The sequence below is a fragment of the Notamacropus eugenii genome, chromosome 4 (genome assembly GCF_028372415.1).
Source record: "Notamacropus eugenii isolate mMacEug1 chromosome 4, mMacEug1.pri_v2, whole genome shotgun sequence".
Taxonomy (NCBI): domain Eukaryota; kingdom Metazoa; phylum Chordata; class Mammalia; order Diprotodontia; family Macropodidae; genus Notamacropus; species Notamacropus eugenii.
In genome coordinates, this window is record NC_092875.1 from 271786254 (window position 1) to 271808898 (window position 22645).

The following is a 22645-nucleotide window of genomic DNA, read 5'->3' on the forward strand; positions in this document are numbered from 1 at the left end:
AAATGTTAGCACTTATTTGAAAAACAAACCAAGAGATATAAAAGTATTTTTTAAAATCAAAATGTTGATATTGAAAATTTTGGTAACTGAGTTAAAAGAATTAGCTAAGCTTCCTTCTTTTAAATACATGATTATTCAGTTTAGAATTAAAGTTGAGTGGAACCATAGTAATTACTTTTGGTAGAGCTGAAAAGAAATCATTTGGAAGAGATTTTTATTACGGTGAAAGAAGATACCACGTTTTTAAATATAGTCTCAAAGCTCTGGTTCAAGGTGCTAGGTTCTCACTGGAGTGTGCAGTTTAATGGGCTTGTATTTTCAAAATATAGCAAAGTGAAAAGAGGGTCAGCTTCAGTCAGGACAACCTGGGTTCAAGGCCCACCTCTGACATACTTGACTATATGACCCTAGGCACGTCACTTATGTATTTTCATGCCCCAGATAACTCTCTAAAACTATAAGTTACAATACAGTTATTGATCTATTGATAGAAAGGTTTTTTCACACTGTGAAGTCTCCGCACTGATGAAATCACAGGTCTAAACAAACAAGCAAAACATTTGTGCCTATAGCCATAATATTAGGATTGTAAGTACTGATTTATAGTTCAAAGGGACCTTAGCTATGATTGAGTCAGGCCTAATTACATTTATAATTCAGTAATATGACATAAAATTTACATGTAACAGACCCTTCTATTCAATCTTGCATGAAGACTAAATAATTAGCTTTTTAAAAGATCTTTTTGCTGTAGAAAACCCTCTTTATTCTTAAACAAAATTAAAATGACTCCAAGTATCAAACATAATTAAGGATTCTTACTGCATATTTACTTATCCAATATTTCTAAGCTTGGAAAATGGGCTGGATATCTGTTGAGGCACACAGTACAATATGGCTCATTACTACAGATTCAGAATTTCTAGGATTCAATTCATATAAACCACATCTCCATTATATACAGCAAAAACTTGATCTGACAGATTATAAAGTGGATTCTAATCTGTCTCCTAACATCCCCATCATAATGGCATCCTAGTATAAATGAAGGGACTGAGTAAATCACAGAGCACGAAATCTCATTTATATTATTCTTATGTCATCAACAGATATAATAGCAATTTAATCCACTATTGGATATTTATTGATATTATATATTGATATTTATTTACTAGAATACAAATATTTGTAAGATATTACAGTGGAGGAGGGCAGAAGGTTATAAGCAGTATTATCCTACAAAAGAATGCAAGACAGTAGAATGTAAACAAATTTTTAGAAAGCTTGACATGACACAAAGCTAAACTAGGACATGGAGATGCTGTTAAGTAGTAGATTACATGGTTTGCATGTATAAGGCCTCAGAGTTCAATCCCTGGCATCTTCAGGGCTTGCTTTCAAGTAAGCTAGGTGGCATGGGAAAGGAGGTTTGGAGACAAAAAAACCTGAATTCCAATCCAGTCTTCAATGTTTACTAGCTGTGTTATCCTGGGTAAGTCACTTAATCTATCTCAGCCCATTTCCTCATCTATAAAATGGGGGGAGGGGAAGGAAGAAGGATGGGGAGTTAAATTTGATAGTCTCTAAGATCCCTACCAGTTTTAAGTTTATGATTCAATAATCTTTTGTATCTTCCCAAAAAAATCACTAATAGATTAAAATAGCAGGAAGACAGTCAGAAAATGAGAAAAAATTGTCAGTATATTTATAACATTTTTCATCTTCAACAACAGAGGCAAATGGCCACTTGTCAGATGCTGAATTGGGAATTTGGAGGTATGGGTTGAACCACATGGCTATTGGGTTCCCTTTCAGCTTTGAAATTTTGTGACTCTATGCATCTTTTCACAAGATACAGTCTGAGGAAGTACAACATTTGGACCCTAACATCCTAATCCCTGATGAATTATACAAGAAAGTTAAATTAGGACTTAAAAAACAAGACCAAGAAGAAAGGCTTGACCAGATCACCTATCACAAAGGTAACCCATGCTGTGGAAAACACAGTCTTAGCATTTGGGATCATTCTGCATGATATTTCTCGGAAGGAAAAATATCAAAAGAATGGAAAAAAAAGAAAATAGGATGTAACCCCAACAAGGCACCCATAACTACCAAACCTTATGCCTATTTCTCTTCTTTGTAGAATCTCTTCATGAGAGTGTTCTCAAAGGTGCTTTTGATAAAAAGGTGAAAAGGGATTCTGCATAAACTACAGCCTTACGCTTACACAAATGACTGAAAGGTACAAAGAACACAAGATATCCCTCGTGTGTATTATTTGTTGATTAGACAGTCTATCCTTCTGTCAGTTAACAAACACCTGCTAAAGGCCGGGCACTGTGCTAACAGGCAAAAACAGTTGTCTCTTCTCTCAAGGAGCACACATTCTAATGGGGGAGACAGCATATGAGCAACTATACACATACAAACAAAATACACACATGAATGTACATAACCTTAAAGGTTCTCTTCCAACCTTGCATATGTTAAAATTATACTCACTGATAAATGGAACAACAGATAACAATTTTCTGATTATTAATTTCAAACAAGACAAGAAACAAGGAGCTGCATGCTCACCAAATATAACAAAGTGTGGTATCCAAATAAAAATTCCTTAAAGGCAAGGCCCTCCCAGTTCTCATGTTTGTGGCTTATATTGTGTCCATTGTATTATGCAACAGGAGATCACAGCACCTCTTCAATGAGATTCATGATTACTCAAAGGAGATCTATTGGAAAATCCATACATGAAATACTAAGGGATGAGAAATGCCTATTGTTCGTATGATGACAGTTGGATGGCCATAGTAAAGAGTTGGTTCATCAGAATATATCTCTGGGACAGACACACATCTGAACATATTTCTCCTTATTGAAGGATATTTATTGGTTCCCTATTGTCTCTAGGATAAAGCACAAATTCCTCAGCTTGTCATTTAAAGCTTTCCACAACCTGACTCCAGTCTACCTTTCCACCTTTATTTTGCACTATTGCCTTTTACATATTTGACCTTCCAGCTAAACTGATCTATTTGCTTTTCTCTGAATTCAGTGTTTCATACGCCACCTCTTGAGCACTGACCAAGTGCACCCATGTACTTCTTTTTCACGCGGCCTCTCAGAACCATTATCTTTCTTCATAACTAAACTCAGAAGCAACCTCCTCCTCAGACTTCTCTAACCTCCCAACTATCTTACCACCACCACCATTTCTAAGTACTTTCTCCTGCCTCAAATTATCTTACAATTATTTACCTATAAGCATCGTCTCCCTCCAATAGAATATAAGTTCTGGGGTTAGTTTTTCATTTTTGTCTTTGTACCCTGACTGCCCAATACTGGTACCTCATAAGTATTTGTTTAACCAAATTGAATGGGGCCCAGAATTGGATAGAAAGAAGAGAAAGAAGGGAATTGCAGGATGAGAAATTGCCCAATGCTCATAATGAGCCAAAGCAGATACTCAGTGCAAAAATGCATATTTTTAATATTTATGTTTTCCCAATGGTATTTGTATGGTTGCAAAATTCAGAATATAATAATCTCCAAAAATAAGAGGCATAGCCTACTAAAGGAGAATATATGCATATGGTGGGCACAAGTAAGAAGTGACATAAGATATATATATATGCATACATATAGACAGATGACAAGAAAGAAACAGAGACAGATAGGAAGGAAAACAGAGAACCAGAGAGACAGAGAGCACTGGGGAAATGTATTGAATGGAAAAGGCAGGCCAGCATGTGATGAGAAGAAATGATAACAATTGGGATGGTCCAAATGCTGCACTGGTACCTACAAAACGTAACAAGGCCTGGAGGAATATTCAAACACACTTAATTTCTTGTCTGCAGAAGATCTATGAGAAATAATCTATGGGAGAACATAGACAATAACCACACAAGTTGAGAAAGTAAGGATGGATTGTGATATGCCTCAACAGAAGGGAGAGCTGTGCTAATGAGGTCACAGGTCAGCTGAGGTATCAGGGCATGTCAAGTGGAATACCGTCCTTGCAAAGGGAGAATGAGTGAATTTTTAATAACCACATGAGCCATATAAACCAGAAGACATTAGAGACACAGTAAATGCTGCTTAGGTGTATAAAATATTTAACTTTGGCATTTTACTCTTTGTAACACTCCTTATAATATGGAAGACCTTTTGGGAACTTTGTCTTATTTATATTCATATATTCTCACAAACAACCCTTGCCCCCCTACCTAGTACAATGCTCTGTATATAATGAGTGCTTAATAAATATTTGTTGAATTGAATAATTCAGTGATTTTCTTTTCCCTCTATCTCAAATGGAGCCTTCATCTTTGTACACACGCTGTCTTTCAATGAGACCCAAACCAATCATTGTTCTCTCTTCTCTCCTTTGCCACCTACATATCTGCCACCCAGTTCTGTTTCTTTCTCAGCAATATTTCTCAAATCCCCTCCTTCCATTTAATTGCCACTGACACAATCTAGTTGAAAACCTTTTAACTGTTCCTACCGCCTCTAGCCTCTTTCCCCACTATACTACACAAAAGAGTTAGAAAGAAGAGAGTGGGTCATGAGGACAAGGGGCTATAAAGATCAGGTTACTTTTGTAAGAAACTTAGTAGGAAAGAGAAAAAGATGATGTAATAGCTAGATGGGAACAGAACGATCAAGGGAAATTTCATTTCTAGTGTTTTGTTTTGTTTTAAGATGAGGGAGAGCTAAATTTATTTTATGATATTGGGAGAAAGCCCATAGAGGACATGATTTAACATGTGTAAGCAGAAATGATTGTTAGATCATAGTCCTAGAGGAGCCAGTGGGGATTGGTATCAAGGACGCAGTTAGAGAAATTAGCATTAGCAATAAATAGGAATATCTCTTCTTATCCTTTTCTTCTGTGAACAGAAGCAAGGATGCTGGGAAGTTTTGAGGAATGAAAGAGTTGAGGGAGCACTTGGTGGACAGTCTTAATTATATCAGTGACACAGATTGTCACCTGCCTTATGTGTAAAAAGCACGAGTGAGTAGTTGAGTATTTAAGGAGAAATGACAAGACTGAGAAAGACTGCTGTACATTCCCTTACACCAGTACGATTTCTTGGCCGTAGGCTTGTCAGGAAGCTATATTCGTATACTATACACATACATACATATACACATACATGCAAACATATATGTATGTGTATATGTGTATTATACATACATATATACATGCACACATCTCTGTATATATATGCATACACACTTATATTCCTACATGGATGTATATGTGTATGTATGTATGTGTATATGTGTATGTACATTTGTGTGTATGTGTCTATACACAGATATATGCACATATATATGCGTACATACACACATGCACATGCATATGCATACACATTTGTGTGGTAGAAATGCCTTAATAATTTATACCAGATTTAAGTCAGATTTGCAACTCTTCAATAGTTTCTTCAAGATTAAACAAACATATTGGGAACACAAGATGAACAGGATTATTTCTGTTTGTTTGACCAATCCTACTATTGGGCAATCAAAGATCTGATGATAGGTAGGCACTCATTTCTCAGGAATAGAAAGCAAGACTCTTTGTCATTGTTAAGTCAATAAAAACTTCAATGTTTAGAATCACAGAATCTCACAGTTGGAAGTGGATAAAGAACAGTCGTCACATACTTGAAAAGGCATCCATTCTACAACATACCTGCCAAGCCTCTCTTTGAAAATCCTCATGGAGGGGAACCCTTAACTTCTCAAGACAGTCAATTCTATTTCTGGACAGCTTTAATCCTAGACAACTAGGAAAGTTTTCTTTATATCAAGCCTAAATTTGCTTCTTAAAATTTCTCCCCTAGTTCTGGACTCTGGCCAAGCAGAACACCTCTGATCCTTCCTCATGACAGCCCTTCAAATATTTGAAGACAGTTATAATGTTACCCTTAAGCCTTTGATTCTCCAGCTCAAACACACCCAGTTCCATCTACTGATCTTCAGACAAAATGAAATTAATTCTTTAAAGAGTCTGAATAAACAAAACCCCTGTTTTACCAGCTATTCAAGTCAATTCAACCTTTCATACACATGTAGATATTGAAAACAGCAAACTGTTTAGTTTACTCATTTGACTTTCAAAATAACAAAACAAATTAAAAATCTTATTTGATTTAAACCTAATTCCATATCTATGCCAATTTCAAGGTTTGGGAATTTAGCCCAGGTTTTTAAAAGGACAGTTTTTTAATTTTCAAACTCACTTATTTTCTAAGAACAACTACCTTGGGATAACATAAAATATGAAACAAAACAAAATGACTGAAATTAAATGTCCTATAATGGTCTTGATTCATGGAGGAAACTTATTTTAAATATAACAAAGTTCTTGGCAAGGAAAAATTGTGAACAGAAATAGGTTTCCAACCAAGATAGAGAATCCAGAACTTTCATATCAAATGAGAAATATGATGAAACCCATCTTTAAGTCTTGTATTAAAAGATCATCTATTTGCCAGGTGGTGGGTGGTACTGCCCATGGAGAATAGTACTGCTATCTTATTTATTGCCAGAAAGGAAGTAAAGCCCTCCTTTGTAACAGGTACATTCAATCAGAGGGCCTGCCTGCCAGAAGGGACTTACATTTGCTGTAGGAAGTTCTAGACTACTAGTACCTTCCCTATAGCCAAAGGTAGTAGCAAGTTTAAAGTATTATTGTTCTCTACAATCAATATTCCCATGAATCTCACTGATCTCCCAGTCATGCCCCAGGAGCTTTGAGAAGGCCTTCTGTTATAATGCAGCATTTAACACAGTGCCTTACACATAGTAAGCAACTTAATAAATGTTTTTTGCACTGCAAGGCCCGGTTACCCAGGCAGATGATTATTAAATCTATCATTTTGTTCTCTGGTATAGACCCATTCTTAGCTTATCTCTGTTACCTAGCTTAAAGCAGGTACTGGGGTTACATATACTCATATTCTAGTAAACAAAGAATTCATTCACCCTAACACAGCAACCTTTTTCTGAGATATTTCTCCTTAGACCTCAAAAGAAACGGATAATAATTTATCCCTGTACATACATCATCATTGCTTGTAAAAACCCTAAGAAGGCCCCTATGCATGCATGTATGCACCCGAGAGTACACACACACACACACACACACACACACACACACCACCAATAAACAATTCTCTAGCAACTCTAGGATAATCTCAAGTAATCTTTCTCCCCATAATCCAGATGTTCCCTTCCCCGGGTCCCCTGGTTCCTGTCCCCTGTCTGAGGTCCAAGCTACTAAATTGATACCAGAAAGAAGTCTGATGAACAAATTTAACTCTCTTCCAATATAAAGAACAGCAGAATAGCAATAGAGTTACATATGAAACTCTCTTAATGGTTAAAGCCATCTGATTTATCAACATGTTCTTTAGAACTAAGCTGGAAAAGATATTGTCTTAGTGACTGCAGAACTACTTTGCAAGGAAAGGTATTGTTCTGACATAATGGGAATTTAAACATCTGGTTCCAATGAAAACTTTCTTATTTATTGGGTATGTCTGTTTCCAAAAGTTATTCTCTAAAGGAATTTCATCATCTTTAGAAGAAGGGAAACAGTGATTTGAGTGGGAGGAGATGGCTAGAGGGAAGGGAATCTGTGGGATTGAACCTGGCAACACTGAGGGCAGTATAAAGAAAGAAGAAAAAGGAAGGCAAAAAGTGTTAACATATGTCACCAACATGAGTCTGAGACTTCTTGAGGTTCTGGTGATTTCAAATTTTAGTCTATTGTTCCTAAACTCTCTTTTTCCCTTCTCCTTTCTCTACTAATTCTCAGCCCCGCAGTCCTCAACCAAGAGAATATTATTTGTTGACAATCTAGGACTTGAAATTTACTGACGTAAAATTTGTCACGTTGGAGAATGTGTCACTAGATCAGTCAAAACTCTGAAACCTTATGTTCATGCCATTGTACTTTGTCTCCCTGCTCTTCAGTTTTCTTTTTCCTGTATAAACATTGAATAGACATACAAGTAAAAATCAAGAACAAAATACAATCTCTTAATTAATACAGACACGCTGTACTAAATGAATCTTGCTTAAAATAGGGTACTCTTACAAATGACTGCATGGAAAGATAATTCCAATACATAAGTGCTACATTTATTATAGGTCATTATATAGTTGTAATTCAAACCTTTTGGAATCCTGCATCACCCCCTACCATTTTTTCCTCTACTTTTTCCTCTTTGTTTTAACCCGCTGAGCAGTTTTATATCCTACTGTATAAAAGAAGGCTAGGAAGAACTCATGAAATATTGATGCTAAAGAAAGCATAGCCAGTCAGCTAGGTGCCTTTATTTATACCTTTCCTTCTATCTGCCACCATCTCAGAAAATCTCCTTGTTCTGGTTATGTAAGAACAAAAAACGTCAAGAATTCTAGCATTTTAATAAGAATAGAATTGGCAATACTGTAGTATACACATGAAACAACTTTGTCAAAATGACACCAAGAGCTTCTAGGTCAGTTCTGTAACAAGTGCAATATTATCAATTAAATGTGGCAAAAATAGGTTGGAATCATTTTCACTACCTTGTAGGATTAACAACAGCAGGCTGAAATAAAAATACAGTTAACAAAATTCATTTCTGAACTTTGTATAAGTAAGCAACAACTTACTGACTTAACTGGAGGAAATACTAAGAAGTGGGAAAGTATTCTGAACTTGGAATTAGGAAGATCTGGATTCAAATCCTACCTCTTCAACATATTAACTGTGTGACCACAGGCAGGTCACTTTCTGTCCATGTGTTTCAAGGAATGCCATGGGATATATCTACTAAAATCACAGAAAGGAAAAGTTAAAACACAGCCATATACCAGGCTGCCTCCTTAAAGATATTAGGAGTGTGACCCTGTAAAAATAAAAACAGAACACAGGCACAAAAGGATATATTAATGGTTTTAGTACTTATAGACCATACTATACAATCTAGCACTGAATAATAATACTGTTTCATTCTTTAGTTTTTTTTTGCCTAAAAGGTCTTTTTTTTCTTCTTTAGATTAGATTGGAAATTCCTCAAGGGTAAGGAATATCTTCAATTTTTTTAAACCCAGAGTACCTAACACAGTGGTAGGTATAAATCAAAAACTTAATTCTTGTTGATTTAACAAACTATACTTCAAAAAAACCATCTGTGAAAGAGATACTAAAGAAACTGGAAGCTAAGCTAAGCTTATGAAATTCATATATTGTTGCTTCTGGGTTCAGGATACAGAGTGAAAATTCACTGTGCAACTGATAATCCTTTAGTTTCCACTTTCTGGCCAATATATTTTTAATTGGTCAGTCAACAAGCATTTATTAAGTACTCACCATGTGCCAGATATTATGCTAACTACTTTTGTTTTATGATGGAAAGAAGTTAAGTACCTACTAGAATTTATAATTAGTCAACTCTGAAGTCTCTCCTTATGAGTTGACAAGTTGACAAGAATGGCAATGTTGGAATGCTTATAGAAAGACAGACATGTTAATGTACTTTTGGTAGCTTTTCAACCATTCTGGCAATTTTGAATTATGCTAAGAAAGTGATTAAGTTATACATATCTTTGATGCAAAAATCTTTCTTCTTAGCATATTCCACAAAGAGGACAATGTAAAGAAAGATCCCACATTCTCCAAAATATTTATAGAAGTTTTTGTATTAGCTAAGAACTAGAAACAATAGAATAGCTAAAGAAATTGATCTGTGAATGTAATGGAATATACCTATAGGTTACAAATGATAAAATATGATGAATATAGAAAAGTATAGGAAGACAAACAGTATATAAACTGATGCAAAGTGAAGTAAGTAGAACCAGGGAAACTATTGTTTTATTACTGCAATAATAACTAACATTTAAATGGTACCTACTGTGGGCTAGGAACAAATTTGTGGGCCAGGTGAGCCAAATTTCTAAGAATAAAATCCATTACTTAATTGTTGAATGGCCAAAGGATATGAATAGGCAGTTTTCAGAGAAAGAAATCCAAGCTATCAGTAGTCATATGAATAAGTGGAACAAATGCCTCATTTAATCCTCACAACAGTATTTGAAGTCACATTTGAACTCAGGTCTTCCTGACTCCAAGTCCAACATTATATCCCTGAGCTACCTAGCTCCTGATAAAAAACAGCTGGGTTTGAACTCAGGTCTTCTGGATTCCAGGCCCAGTGCTCCAGCCATTATGCCTATAAAAAATATACACAATGACTATAACAACGTGAATGTAAAGGTATAATTACTCAACTTATCCTGTACTTTTATTAAGGTTGTACATTTTGTTAACACTGAGTTGCCATTTTAATGTAGTCTGCATGGAGAAAGAAAAACCTGTCATTTTTTTGAAGATGAAGAGGAATTCTACTTAGACACTTGAAATTCTTTTACAGTTAGTAGTAAAGATAATTGTGTGATTATAGGTTTATCCGAATTTGATTTGTGAACATGTTGTGCCTTGCAGTCTTACTGTTAGGAACCAAGAAGATGAAAGAGCAAGGAGGGCTTCCTATGAACTCAGAACAGAAGGACTTCCAACCTGCGAAGAAAGGTAAAAATCCGACATTTAGATAGGATGTATTACAGTACCAGAAATACTCACAAGGGTCTAGTTATGGAATTCAAAAATGAGAAGCTACATTATTTCTTTTTAAATTCAATTTTAGTTCATTTTCAGTTACAAATTCTCTCTCCCCACTACCCCCCACCCCATCACAGTCTCTCTAATAAAGACAGCAAGAAAAACAAAACTTGTTACAAATATTTATACTCCAGCAAAACAAATCCCTGCACTAGCTGTGCCCAAATCAAAAGAAAAAATACTTAAGTCTACACTCTGAGTCCATCACCTCTCTCACCTGCAGGTAGACAGCACATTTTATCATGAGTCCTCTAGAACTGTGGTTGGTTCCATTGTATTGGTCAAAATTCCCAAGTGTTTTAAAAGCTGCTTTTCTTTTATAATGTTGTTGTTGTGCAAATTGTTCTCTTGATTCTGCTTATTTCGCTTTGCATCAGTTCATAACAGCCTTCTCAGGTTTTTCTGAAACCATCCACTTTATTATTTCTTACAGCACAATAGTGCTTTACCACATACTTATACTTCTTCAGCCATTCATCAGTTGATGGACCTTCAGTTTCCAATTAACCATGAAAAGAGTTGTTATAAATATTTTTGTTTGTTATAAATATTATCAGTCCTTTCCCTCTTCCTTTGATGTAAAGATATATTATCAGACAAAATACAGACATAGTTAGTATTGACAGGTCAAAGGGTTTGCACAGTTTACTAGTTTTGGGGCAGAGTTCCAAATTGCTTTTCAGAATGGCTGGACTACTTTATGGTTCCACCAAGAATATATTAATATATCTATTATCCCATAGCTCCTCCAGCATTTGTCATTTTCCTTTTCGTCAACTTTGCCAATCTGAAGGATGTGAGGTGGTACCTCAAGAATAATGTGCATTTCTCTCATTATTAATCATTTAGAACATTTTTTCATATGACTACTAATAGCTTGGATTTCTTCCTCTCAAAACTGACTATTCATATCCTTTGGCCATTTAACAATTAGGGAATGACATGCATAGTTAAGAAATAGGTATACTTTTTTCAATTCCCATTCCGTATTCTCCAAAGGGCTCTCACATTTAACTATTCTAAAATTCTATTCTATTTCTTTTCTTGCTTATTTTTTTGTTAGACTTATCTTTGCCTAAGAGGAGTTAAATTGAGATCCTCTACTATTATAGTTTTGCTCTCTCTTTCCTGCTATAGTCCATTTAACTTTTCCTTTAGAATTTAAAGGCTATGCTCTTTGATGAATATGTGTTTAGTACTGATGTATTAACTGAATTAACATTCATTGTCTATGGTACAGTTAGCAAAATGTGATTTCCCTGTTTATTGCTTTTAATTAGGTCTATTTTTGCTTTTGTTTTGTCTGAGATCATAATTTGAACCCCTGCCTTTTAAAAATTTAGCTGAAGCATAATAGATTCTGCTCCAGCTTATTTTAATTCTGCATGTATCTTTCTATTCCAAATGTGTTTTCTGTAAACAATATATTGGATTCTAATTTCTAATCCTCTTTTGTTTTATGTGTGAGTTCATCCCATTCACATTTACAATTATGATTGCTAACTATATTTCTCTTCATCTACTTTTTCTTCTCTTGTCTTTCCCCGCCTTCTTTAATAGTTTTGCTTCTGCCTAATCCCACCCTTATTCTACCTTCCTTCTAATTCTCCCTTCTCATTTTACTCCCTATCTTCCCCTTTCCATGTGGGTGAAATGTTTTTCTGTCCCCAAGTCTGTGTGTGTGTGTGTGTGTGTGCGTGTGTGTGTGTGTGTGTGTGTGTATCTTCTCCCCTGTTACCAGTTCAGATGAAAGTGAGGTTCAAGTGTTACCCATTCTCTTCCACCCTCTCCTCATTGTATAGACTTCTACTTGCTCACCTCATTTATGTGAGATAATTTTCCCCATTCTTCCTCTCCCTATGTCCTTCCCCCAGTGCATTCCTCTTCTCCATTCTTTCTATTCTTCTTTTCAGATCATCTAAACATGACAGAATCATTCTTTTTCCATGAGCACTTTTCTATTTTTATCTTTTCCCACTTAATAGTATTTTATTTTTTCTAACAACATGTATAGTTTTTAACATTCACTTCTTTAAGATTTTGAACACCAAATCTTTTTCTCCTTCCCCTCTTCTTCTCTCCCCTCCTCAAGATGGAAAGCAATCTGATACAGGCTATACATGTACAAACATATTAAACATATTTCCACATTAGTCACGTTGTGAAAGAAGAATCAAAACAAAAGGGAAAAAGCCACAAGAAAGAAAAAAGAGAATAGTAGGCTTTAATCTGCATTCAGACTCCACAGTTCTTTCTCTGGATGTGGGCAGCATTTTCCATCATGAGTCTTTTGAAATTGTCTTAGATTATCGTATTGCTGAGAAGAGCTAAGCCTATCAAAGTTGCTCATCGCACAATGTGGCTCTTACTGTGTACAATGTTCTTCTGGTTCTGCTCACTTCACTCAGCATCAGTTCATGTGAGTCTTTCCAGGTTTTTCTGAATGCTGCCTGCTTATCATTTCTTATACACAATAGTATTCCATTACATTCATATACCACAACTTGTCCAGTCATTCCTCAACTGATGGGCATCCCCTCACTTTCCTATTTTTTTGCCACCACAAAAAGGGCTGCTATAAATATTATTGTCTATGGGGGTCCTTCATTCTTAGGCCCCAAGTCTAATTAGACTCCTTATATGACCCCAATGATGAGTTTAACTTAGTCTAGTCCCTTATAATTGCTCAGTCACGTTTGCCTTTTTATTCTCTTTACTCTTGTGTTTGTATGTCAGACTTTCTACTCAGTGCTGATCTTTTCATCAGGAATACTTAGAAATCCTCTATTTTATTGAAAGTTTATTTTTCCCCTTTATGATTTATATTTAGTTTTGTTGGATAAGTTATTCTTAGTTATAAGCTTACATATTTTACTTGATGGAATATCATATTCCAAGCTATCTGTTCCTTCAAAGTGATGACTGCTAAATCTCACATCATCCTAACTGTTGCTCCTGCATACTTGAATTCTTTCTTTCTGGATACTCGCAGTATTTTTTTAAATTTGAAATAACTAGATTTTTGCGATAATATTCATGACAGTTTTCATTTGGGGTGTTTCCTTCAGAAAATAAGGGTGGATTCTTTCCATTTCTACTTTGTTCTCTAGTTCTAAGAGATCTGTGGAGTGTTGAGGATTTTTATGATTTTTTTGAAATATGATGTCTAGCCTCTTTTTTGGTTATGACTTTCAGATCGTCCCATGATTCCTAAGTAACCTCTTCTTGATCTATTTTCTAGGTCAGTTGTTTTTGCTATGACGTACCTTATACTTTCTTTTTATTTTTTTCAGTCTTTTGCCTTCGTTTTGATTATTTCTTCATGTCTCTTGGAGGCATTGGCTTCTATTTGGTCAAGTCCAATTTTCAAGGAGTTAATTTCTCAGGCAAGGTTTTGTACTTCTTGTTCTAAGCTATTAGTAATCTTTTCACATATTTCTTCCATTGCTCTCATTTCTTTTTCCATTTTTCCTATTCTCATTCTGTTTTTTGAACCATTTTTAAGTTTGTTTTTTTTTTAAATTCTTACTTTTATTCTTCCAGAAATTCTTGTTGGACTTCTGTCCAAACTGCATTTTTTTTGAGGTTACAGATGTTTTTGAGACATTTTCTTCTTCTGGATTTGTGTCTTAAGTATCCTTGTCACCGTAATAGCTCTTTACAGTATGATATTTTGCATATTTATTCTTCCAGGCTACTTCTTGACGCTGATTATTAGTTCCAGGCTTTGTGCAATTCTGGATTGATAGTAAGGGAACAAGTCTGATCTGAGCTTCTGTTCTCTTATATCCTTCTGCTGTTTTCACAATTCAGGCTAGGAATTTGCAAGTTTTCAGTGTTCCTAAAGTGATGTGATCTGGAATGAAATCTACTCCCTGCCCTCCCTGGTCTAAGTTTTGCAAGTTCCTGATCCAGGTTTGGGTCTCTTGGCTTGTTCCTGATTGGGAGTTTCAGTACACTGCTGCTGGGCTCAGCCACTAATTAGCCTGCTGGGAGGTTCTGTGGCTTCAGAGCAAGTGAACTGCAGCCACTCCTCTGATTTGGGACTTCTGTTCTGATCATTCCACTGAAGGTTTATAACTGGTCTACAAGCTAAAAACAATATTTCACTCTGCTCTTGGGATCAGAGCCACAGAGCTACTGTTTGCTTCTCGAATTTATTCCTTGTTCAGTACGTAGCTAGGGCCTTACTAGCAACCACTCCTCTGGGACCACTCTCATCCTCTCTGCCTTGGATCTGTGACCCAGATCAGAGTAGTGAGCCACAGACCTGCCAGATGACACCGATTCCTGCACCCTGCTCTAATTCAGGGATCCCTTGGTATCTCTTCCCTGCCCTGGTACCCAATCTCACTCTCTTTTTAGCCCCAGGGTACTGAATGCTCCACAAAGTGTGTTCCTGGCCAGACTCTGTCCCCAACATCTTCAAATCTCTCTGTCTTCCTAAGCTGCCCTGGGCTGGAAAAAATGATTTGCTTTCCAAACAAATGAGTTTTATGTTCCATTGTAGAAAACAATTTTTTTTCTTAGCAGCAAATTTATACTGTCTTATCAAATGGAATAGCTAATTTTTGTAGTGCTTTCCATTGATCCTCACAACAACCTTAGGAAGGGTGCTATTATAGATGAGGAAAGTGGGGCTAGGTCAGAAGTTACAGATAAACTAGGATGACACGATTAGTAAGTTTCTGAGACAGAATTTAAAAGCAGAGCTTCCTGACTACATTCTATCCACTGAACCACTTAGCTGCCAAATACCAACTATATTCGGTCTAAAATGTAGGTTGTAAAAAAAAAAAAAGTTCCAAGAAAGCCAATAGAATGACGTTTGTTGACAAGTATGGTTTCATATGTAAACAAAAGTAAATTTTGTTCAAATATGAGACTAAGATACTATTAGTTTTTGTTCTCACAAACACATGAAAAATAGAATGAGAAAAAAGTAGAAATAACTAGAAATTTATAACATATACAAATCTACCAAATTCATTTTCTCATTTTTGAAGGGAGTAGTTAATGGTCAAAATATCCATTTCTGAGCAATAATCCAGCAATTTTGGATTACAGACATTTTAGCCCTACCTAAACAGCTCATTCAGGTGCTATGGAAATAACCTATTGAAGTAGATTGATTGCCCAAGCATAAGAACAATTATTACTAAATAGGCCTTTTCCTTCCTAGGTACACATATTTCTTTCCGTCAGGAGGGAAGGGAAGATTGTTTCTAACAGCAGAATTAGGATGAACAATTATTAATTTCTTTTCCTCTCTTCTTTTTTTCGGGGGTGGTGTCTCCTAAGCCCTACACCTACTCTGGAAGAAGTGAATGCCTGGGCTCAGTCATTTGACAAGTTAATGGTCACTCCAGCGGGAAGAAATATTTTCCGGGAATTCCTCCGAACAGAATTCAGTGAAGAAAATATGCTCTTTTGGATGGCCTGCGAGGAGCTGAAACAAGAGGCCAACAAAAGTGTTATAGAAGAGAAGGCAAAGCTGATATATGAAGATTATATTTCCATTCTTTCTCCCAAAGAGGTAGGAGACAATTCCTTAGACTATTTCTATTAATTTAACTATCTCAAAGGTGTCAATTGAATAACATCACTCTCTCCAATTTTTTAGGCATGTACACTTTTCTTGTTCTGACATTAGAAGTCCAGTCTCATACCTCATTCCAGCATTCTGAGGATACGTCCCACTTTTGTCTTTAGACCTGAGTAAGGGCATTTTTTCTTACTACTTCCCTTCCATCTTTCCTTCCTTCCTTCTTTCTTTTGTTCCTTCCTTCCATTTCTTCCCTCCTTCCTTCTATCCTTCTTTCCCTTCCTTTCTTCCTTCCTTCTCTTCTTCCTTCCTACTACTGTTCCTTCATTTTGTTCCTTCCACCTTTCCCTCCTTCCCTTCTTTCTTTCTTCCTTTCTTTCTCCTTCCCTTTCCAGTGGTCCTTGACCTTGCCAAGGAACTTATATGGACCTTCAGACTTATAATATTACCTTAAGATTGGGGCCCATTCCAAGGGAAAAACTTTGGGGCTTCCTAAAGAGATTTTTAAAAATTCGCATTTCTCACTGTACTTCACCTTCCCTCAGGGATCTATATAGTCTTCTAGATTTATAGTATAAGCCTAGGGCTGAGAGCTTCCCCAAAGGGGCAAAGCACTTGAGTTCACTACTGTCAACCTCTTTCTTCCATAACAGTACAGTTCACATTGAAACACAGCATTAGCAGACTTTCCTAGATCATGGCTATTACTTCTGTTGAGTCCAACAACTTAACATTGTCCAAGAATTCTTTCTCTGTGTCTAGGGTTCTAAGTCTTAAAATTTCTCCACTTGGTCAAAAACTCCAGAAAGGTAACCCGCAGTATACCAAAAAAATTCCAAATAGATAAACATGGAAGAAGAATCAGCCTTCTGCTAAGAGCCAGAGGGCAGAATTTGGAAAAACAGAAAGAAGTTGCAATTCAGCAAATTTAGGTGCTATATAAGGAAAAAATTTCTAATAACTATAATACTCCAGAATTAAATGATCTACATTGGGAGGGAAGGGTTCTCTCCTTTGGTTTTCAAAGGCCAGATAGACAACAGTTTGTCAAGTGTGTTATAGAAGAAATTACCATTAACATATGGATTGAACTAGATAGGCTCACAGGGGATCATAGAATTAAACTTGGAAAGGATTTCAGAAATCATCAAGTGCAATCCCTCATCTCCATTTTGCAGATGGGAAAACTGAGGCAATGACCACAAGCCTTTATTAAGTGCTCACTACACTGTGCTATTTCCTGGGAATATAAATACAAACAAACAAACAAACAAAAGATACTTCTTGCCCTTAAGGAGCCCAGGATGACATAGCTAATAAGTCTCAGGCAGAATTTGAACTCAGGTTTTCCTGACTTGAGGTCCATCACTGCATCCACTATATCACACTGCCTGCATGACACTTTAAACACGTTACAATTATTTCTTCATTTGATCCTCATAACAACCCTGGGAGGTAAGTGCTATCATCCTCATTTTACAGATGAGGAAACTGAGGTAAAGTGGTTAAGTGACTTGCACTAGATCAGAGAGTTAGTGAATGTCTGAGGTAAGATTCAGTCTCAGGCCCTTAGAAGATCATAGATTTAGAGGTAGAAGGGGCAGTGGAGACCATATTGTACAAAACTCTCACTTTACAGATGAGAAAACTCAGACCCAAAAAATAATATTAGTGGCCCAAGATCACACAGGTAAGTGGCTGGATCAGGATTTGGACCCAAGTCTTCTGATACTGGAAGTGTTCTTTCCCACTATACCATATTGCATTGTAGATCTTCCTGACTCCACATCCGACCCTGTTTTCTACTGTACCAACTGGGAGACTGAGCTTCTCTTCACTTCAAAGATTCAGGGATCTACCCCTGCCTTTGGCCAATGAACTGTCTCCTGCCCTATTGCTGCCTCCCTCCACTGCCACCTTTGGGGCCCAGGGAAAGGGAGGAAAGTGGCTTCTTTTTGGCCATCTTAGTTCTGGTTCTGTTTCTATCAATGCCCACTTTCCTTTTAAAGGCCAAGTTTAATTGTGTAGCTTAGGTGCATAATTACCTACATATACCCAGTTGTCCTTAATATGGTGTCAGTGGGTCAATTAGTACCTAGGGCAAGACAATTTCATATCTAATTAAGAAGACTTCATCAATGCTAGATATCATGGGTCTTCTTCTCATTATCCTCATTAATTGTATGACTGAGAAGGCCACCTTGCCCAGGAGATCTCAAACTAGGGCCTTGATGTCCAGGATATATACTTTATTCTAATAATGACAATTCATGTGTACATTGCATTTAAGTTTTATAAAGTATTTTTCTTACAAGTCTTTGGCATAGGTATTTTTATTTTCTTTCACTTGTTTATTTATCTTTTATTATCTTCATTTTTACAAATAAGGAAACTGAAGTTCAGAGAGGTTACCTAATTTGCTCACTGTCACACAACTAGTGTGTGAGCCAGGATTCAAAACTATGTTTTGTGATGACAAATGCTTTCTATAATGCATCATAGTATTATAAATTCTACAGATTTGGAATGGAACTCAGAGGTCACTTAATCCAATTGAGAGCGGAAATGAGAATCTCCTTTGCATTTTCCTGGATAAGTGGGAAAATCTATGCTGGAAGATGTCACAAAGAGCTTATTCTCTTGCCATGCTTAGGCAAGTCTGTTAAATTCCTCCACACACTGACCCCTTCACATGGCTTTGGTGTGTTTTTCTAAGCTAATTACACATGACTTTCATCCACATTGCAGCCAAACTGACTTGTTCCCAGGACATGACATTCCATTCCATGAGAATCTCCATCTCCCACCTCCCTGCCTTTGTATAGGCTTATCTTCCCTGGCTAGAATGCTCTCTCTCCTTACCTTTTCCTCCTCTTGAAACCCCTATCTCCCTTGAAAGCTCATCTCACGTTACTTTTTTCAAGAAACTTCCTAATTTCAATTGATCTCAGTGTCCCTCTCAAATCACCATGCAGACACACAAATATAACATATGTATGTATATATAGGTGTGTATACATACATACATATGTATGTATATATGTATGTGTCTATATGTGTCTATACACACACACACATATGTGTGTGTGTGTGTGTGTGTGTACTACCAGGACTTCCTGACTCCAAGTCTAGCACTCTATCCATCATGATATGCTCTAGTCTGTCAGCTAATAGAAGAGCACAGGGAAACACAGAAGGCAGAAGGCAGTTTCACAGTCAACCTCATTGATCCTACCAAATACATCAGCAATTCCCAGGGTTCTATTACCCTTCAGTGTAACTATGCCTACAAGCTTTGGTGTATAAATATTCAGCCCACTACTTCAGAAAGTAGTAGGTTAAGTCTATGCATACAGGTCTCTTGCTATAGCAACCTGGAGGGAGAGTAACCTAATTATCAGTGCTCTAAAAAAAATGTTCAAAGCCTTCCAAAGAAGGAAACTTTCGTCTTCTTAACTATGGCATGTATCTGTGATTTCCTCTGCATGGAAACTCCCTCTACCAACATATGGTAACCTATCTTTTACCTCAAAAGTATGAATTAAAGAAATTCCTGAGTCTCAGGTAAGTTAAATAACATGATTAAACACATAGTCACAAGGCTAGCGGTCAAGACCTCTAACAGGACCAAGTCTTCCCAACTCCAAATGCAGCACTCTAACCACCATGTCATGCTGGCTACAACTTTTCCTTTTGCATGTTTTTTTAAAGAAAATAACAAACATGGTTTCAGTTTTTGTTATGTCAGATACTGGGGAGGAGTTCTTTATTTTAATTCCAAAAGGGACTTGAGAATGGAAAAGGAAAATTGGTAAGATGGAGACAGGATAAGAAATGGAACAATTCAGAGCCTAATGCTAACATAATTTGTTTCTATCCACAGGTCAGTCTGGACTCCCGAGTAAGAGAAGTTATCAACAGGAACATGCTAGAGCCATCACAACATACATTTGATGATGCACAACTTCAAATTTATACCTTAATGCACAGAGACTCTTATCCCCGATTTATGAACTCTGCTCTTTATAAGGACTTACTTCAGTCCTTATCTGAAAAATCCATTGAAGCATAGAATTTTCAAATGTATTTATTATTAACATTAACAAAACCAACAACAATAAACTTGTGGGCCACATCTAAGGACAAGAAATTTAGAGATGATAGTATTTTCATCTGATTTAATACTCAGGCATATTTTAATAATGGACATCGTTTTCTTTTACAGAGGGCTTAAAAAAACCATAAGCCAAAATACAGTCACCAATCACTTTTACTGATGTTTTGGAGAGACTACAAAAACCATGGCTTCTTCTTTTACAAAGATAATATTTTTATTCTTAAAATTACAGCAGAATGTTCTCAAAGGCAAAGGCTACCCTTGTAGGAGGTTTCCATTCTAATTCACTTAGTATAATCACTGAAAAACTGAAAGGTCAACATTCAGACTTTTTGAATGAGTTACACGAATGGCTGCTCTCATCCTAAAAAGCAAAGCAGTTCAGTAGCAATCTAACTCCTGCCTTCCACTGGCACTCTCACTTCTGAATGCAGCGTACATTTGTGCCATTACCACGTGGTACATGATAGGTTGAAATTCACATCTTATAGCTGTTTCTTAGTAGATGTGGACCCTATTTGTAAAGGTATTTTGATTCACCTTAGGATGTAGGTATGGACATACATTTATATGTATATATAATATATGTTAGCAGTGTTCCCTTAACATGGATCAATCTCAAATGTGTGGGCAAAAACTGATTGGAGACATACTGCTTAGAAAATTCTTTTGTTGAAAAGAGTTACTGTTATTTTTAAATCAAGGTTTGGCTAAAGAATGAATCAAGTTAATGGTGTATTCCTGTTTATAAAAATGGTATCAACTGAGGTTGCTTCCATTTTTATTTTGGAAAGTGAAGACAAAGTATGGGCATTTACACTCTAAAAAATAAAGCACAAGGGTTTATCTCATTGTTTCTTTCTTTTCTCTTACGTAAGTATGAATAAGGGAGAGAATTTAGCTAAATGACTCTGAAATGAAATGAGGAGTCTGTTTCAGTCTCCTTACTTCCAAGTCTAGAAATTTACCCTCCAGAGCATCAGCCCTGTAGTCAAAAGGACCTGAGTTCAAATCCAGTCTCAAACACTTACAAGGATTGTGACCTTGGACAAGTCACTTAACCCTGATTGCTTCTCCAAAAGCCAACCAGAAACAAAAGAAATTTATCCAACAGATCAATAATGTTGACATAATAAATGGGAACAATTCTTTGCTGATTTGCATGAAAAATATTTATCTCAAATACTATTGAAGAAAAATCTTGTCTAATTTGCAGAGAATCTGAAAGGTATCAACAGTTTTCTTTCGCATGAAATGCTACAGAAACAATGCCATGTAGTGTAGTGGGAGAGGGAAGATTGGAGTCAGGAAGACCTATGGACAAGTTCTGCCTCGGACTCACACTGGCTGTGTGAACATGGGCAAGTCAAGTAATATCTTAGTACCCCTAAAGAACTCTTTAGGGAGAGCTGCAAATATGCATCAGTAAACGACTTTTGCACACAGAAATTTCTCTATACAGAAGAAAAAGCAGATCCAGACCAAAAAAGAAAATTATCATTTGAAACTGTTAAATTAGTTGGACAGAGAATGGTATTTCAGGAGCAAATGTTATGGAATTAGCCTTCTAATAGGTGGCTTAGTTTCCCACAGAAAAGAAATTCTTCCAAACACATGGTCTGCATATGCCAATGGAATAAAGCTTCATCAATATGGGAAATACAACAAGGCTGGCATAGTAGTAGTGTAATATACTACTAATATATAAAGAATAGCCTATTAAAACACTCTCAAAAAAATCAAACCTGATCAATCAGAGAAAATAGTTTTTTCAGAAGTATTTGGTTATAAAATAGTAAGTTAAAAGGTAATGGCAAGAAAATCCAAAAGAGGAATAAATGATGAAAATAACATTTATACATAATTAATAATATAAAACATAAAAACACGCTAAATGTTCTTTTTTTTTTTTTATTTAACTTTTAACATTTATTTTCACAACATTTTGGGTTACAAATTTTCTCCCCTTTTATCCCCTCCCCACCCCCAGACCCAAGCATTCTAATTGCCCCTGTGATCAATCTGCTCTCTCTTCTATCATCCCTCTCTGCCCTTGTCTCCGTCTTCTCTTTTGTCCTGTAGGGCCAGATAGCTTTCTTTACCCCTTAACCTGTATTTCTTATTTCCTAGTGGTAAGAACATTACAGTTGATCCTAACACTTTGAGTTCCAACTTCTTTAGCTCCCTCCCTCTCCACCCCTTCCCTTTGGAAAGCAAGCAATTCAATATAGGCCAAATCTGTGTAGTTTTGCAAATGATTTCCATAATAGTTGTGTTGTATAGGACTAAC

The 22645-nt window shown here is 36.3% G+C and overlaps 1 protein-coding gene across 1 annotated transcript in view; it reads left to right on the forward strand.

Annotated features, from left to right (window-relative positions):
- Window positions 1-21196, forward strand: part of RGS20 (regulator of G protein signaling 20) — a 74435-nt gene extending 53239 nt beyond the window's left edge. The window contains exons 3-5 of the mRNA XM_072604586.1: window positions 10517-10603; window positions 15995-16229; window positions 20122-21196. Of these exons, the coding sequence (XP_072460687.1) occupies window positions 10517-10603; window positions 15995-16229; window positions 20122-20310 (511 nt within the window). The 3' untranslated portion in view covers window positions 20311-21196. The remainder of the gene's footprint in view (window positions 1-10516; window positions 10604-15994; window positions 16230-20121) is intronic.
- The last annotated feature ends 1449 nt before the right edge of the window (window positions 21197-22645 follow it).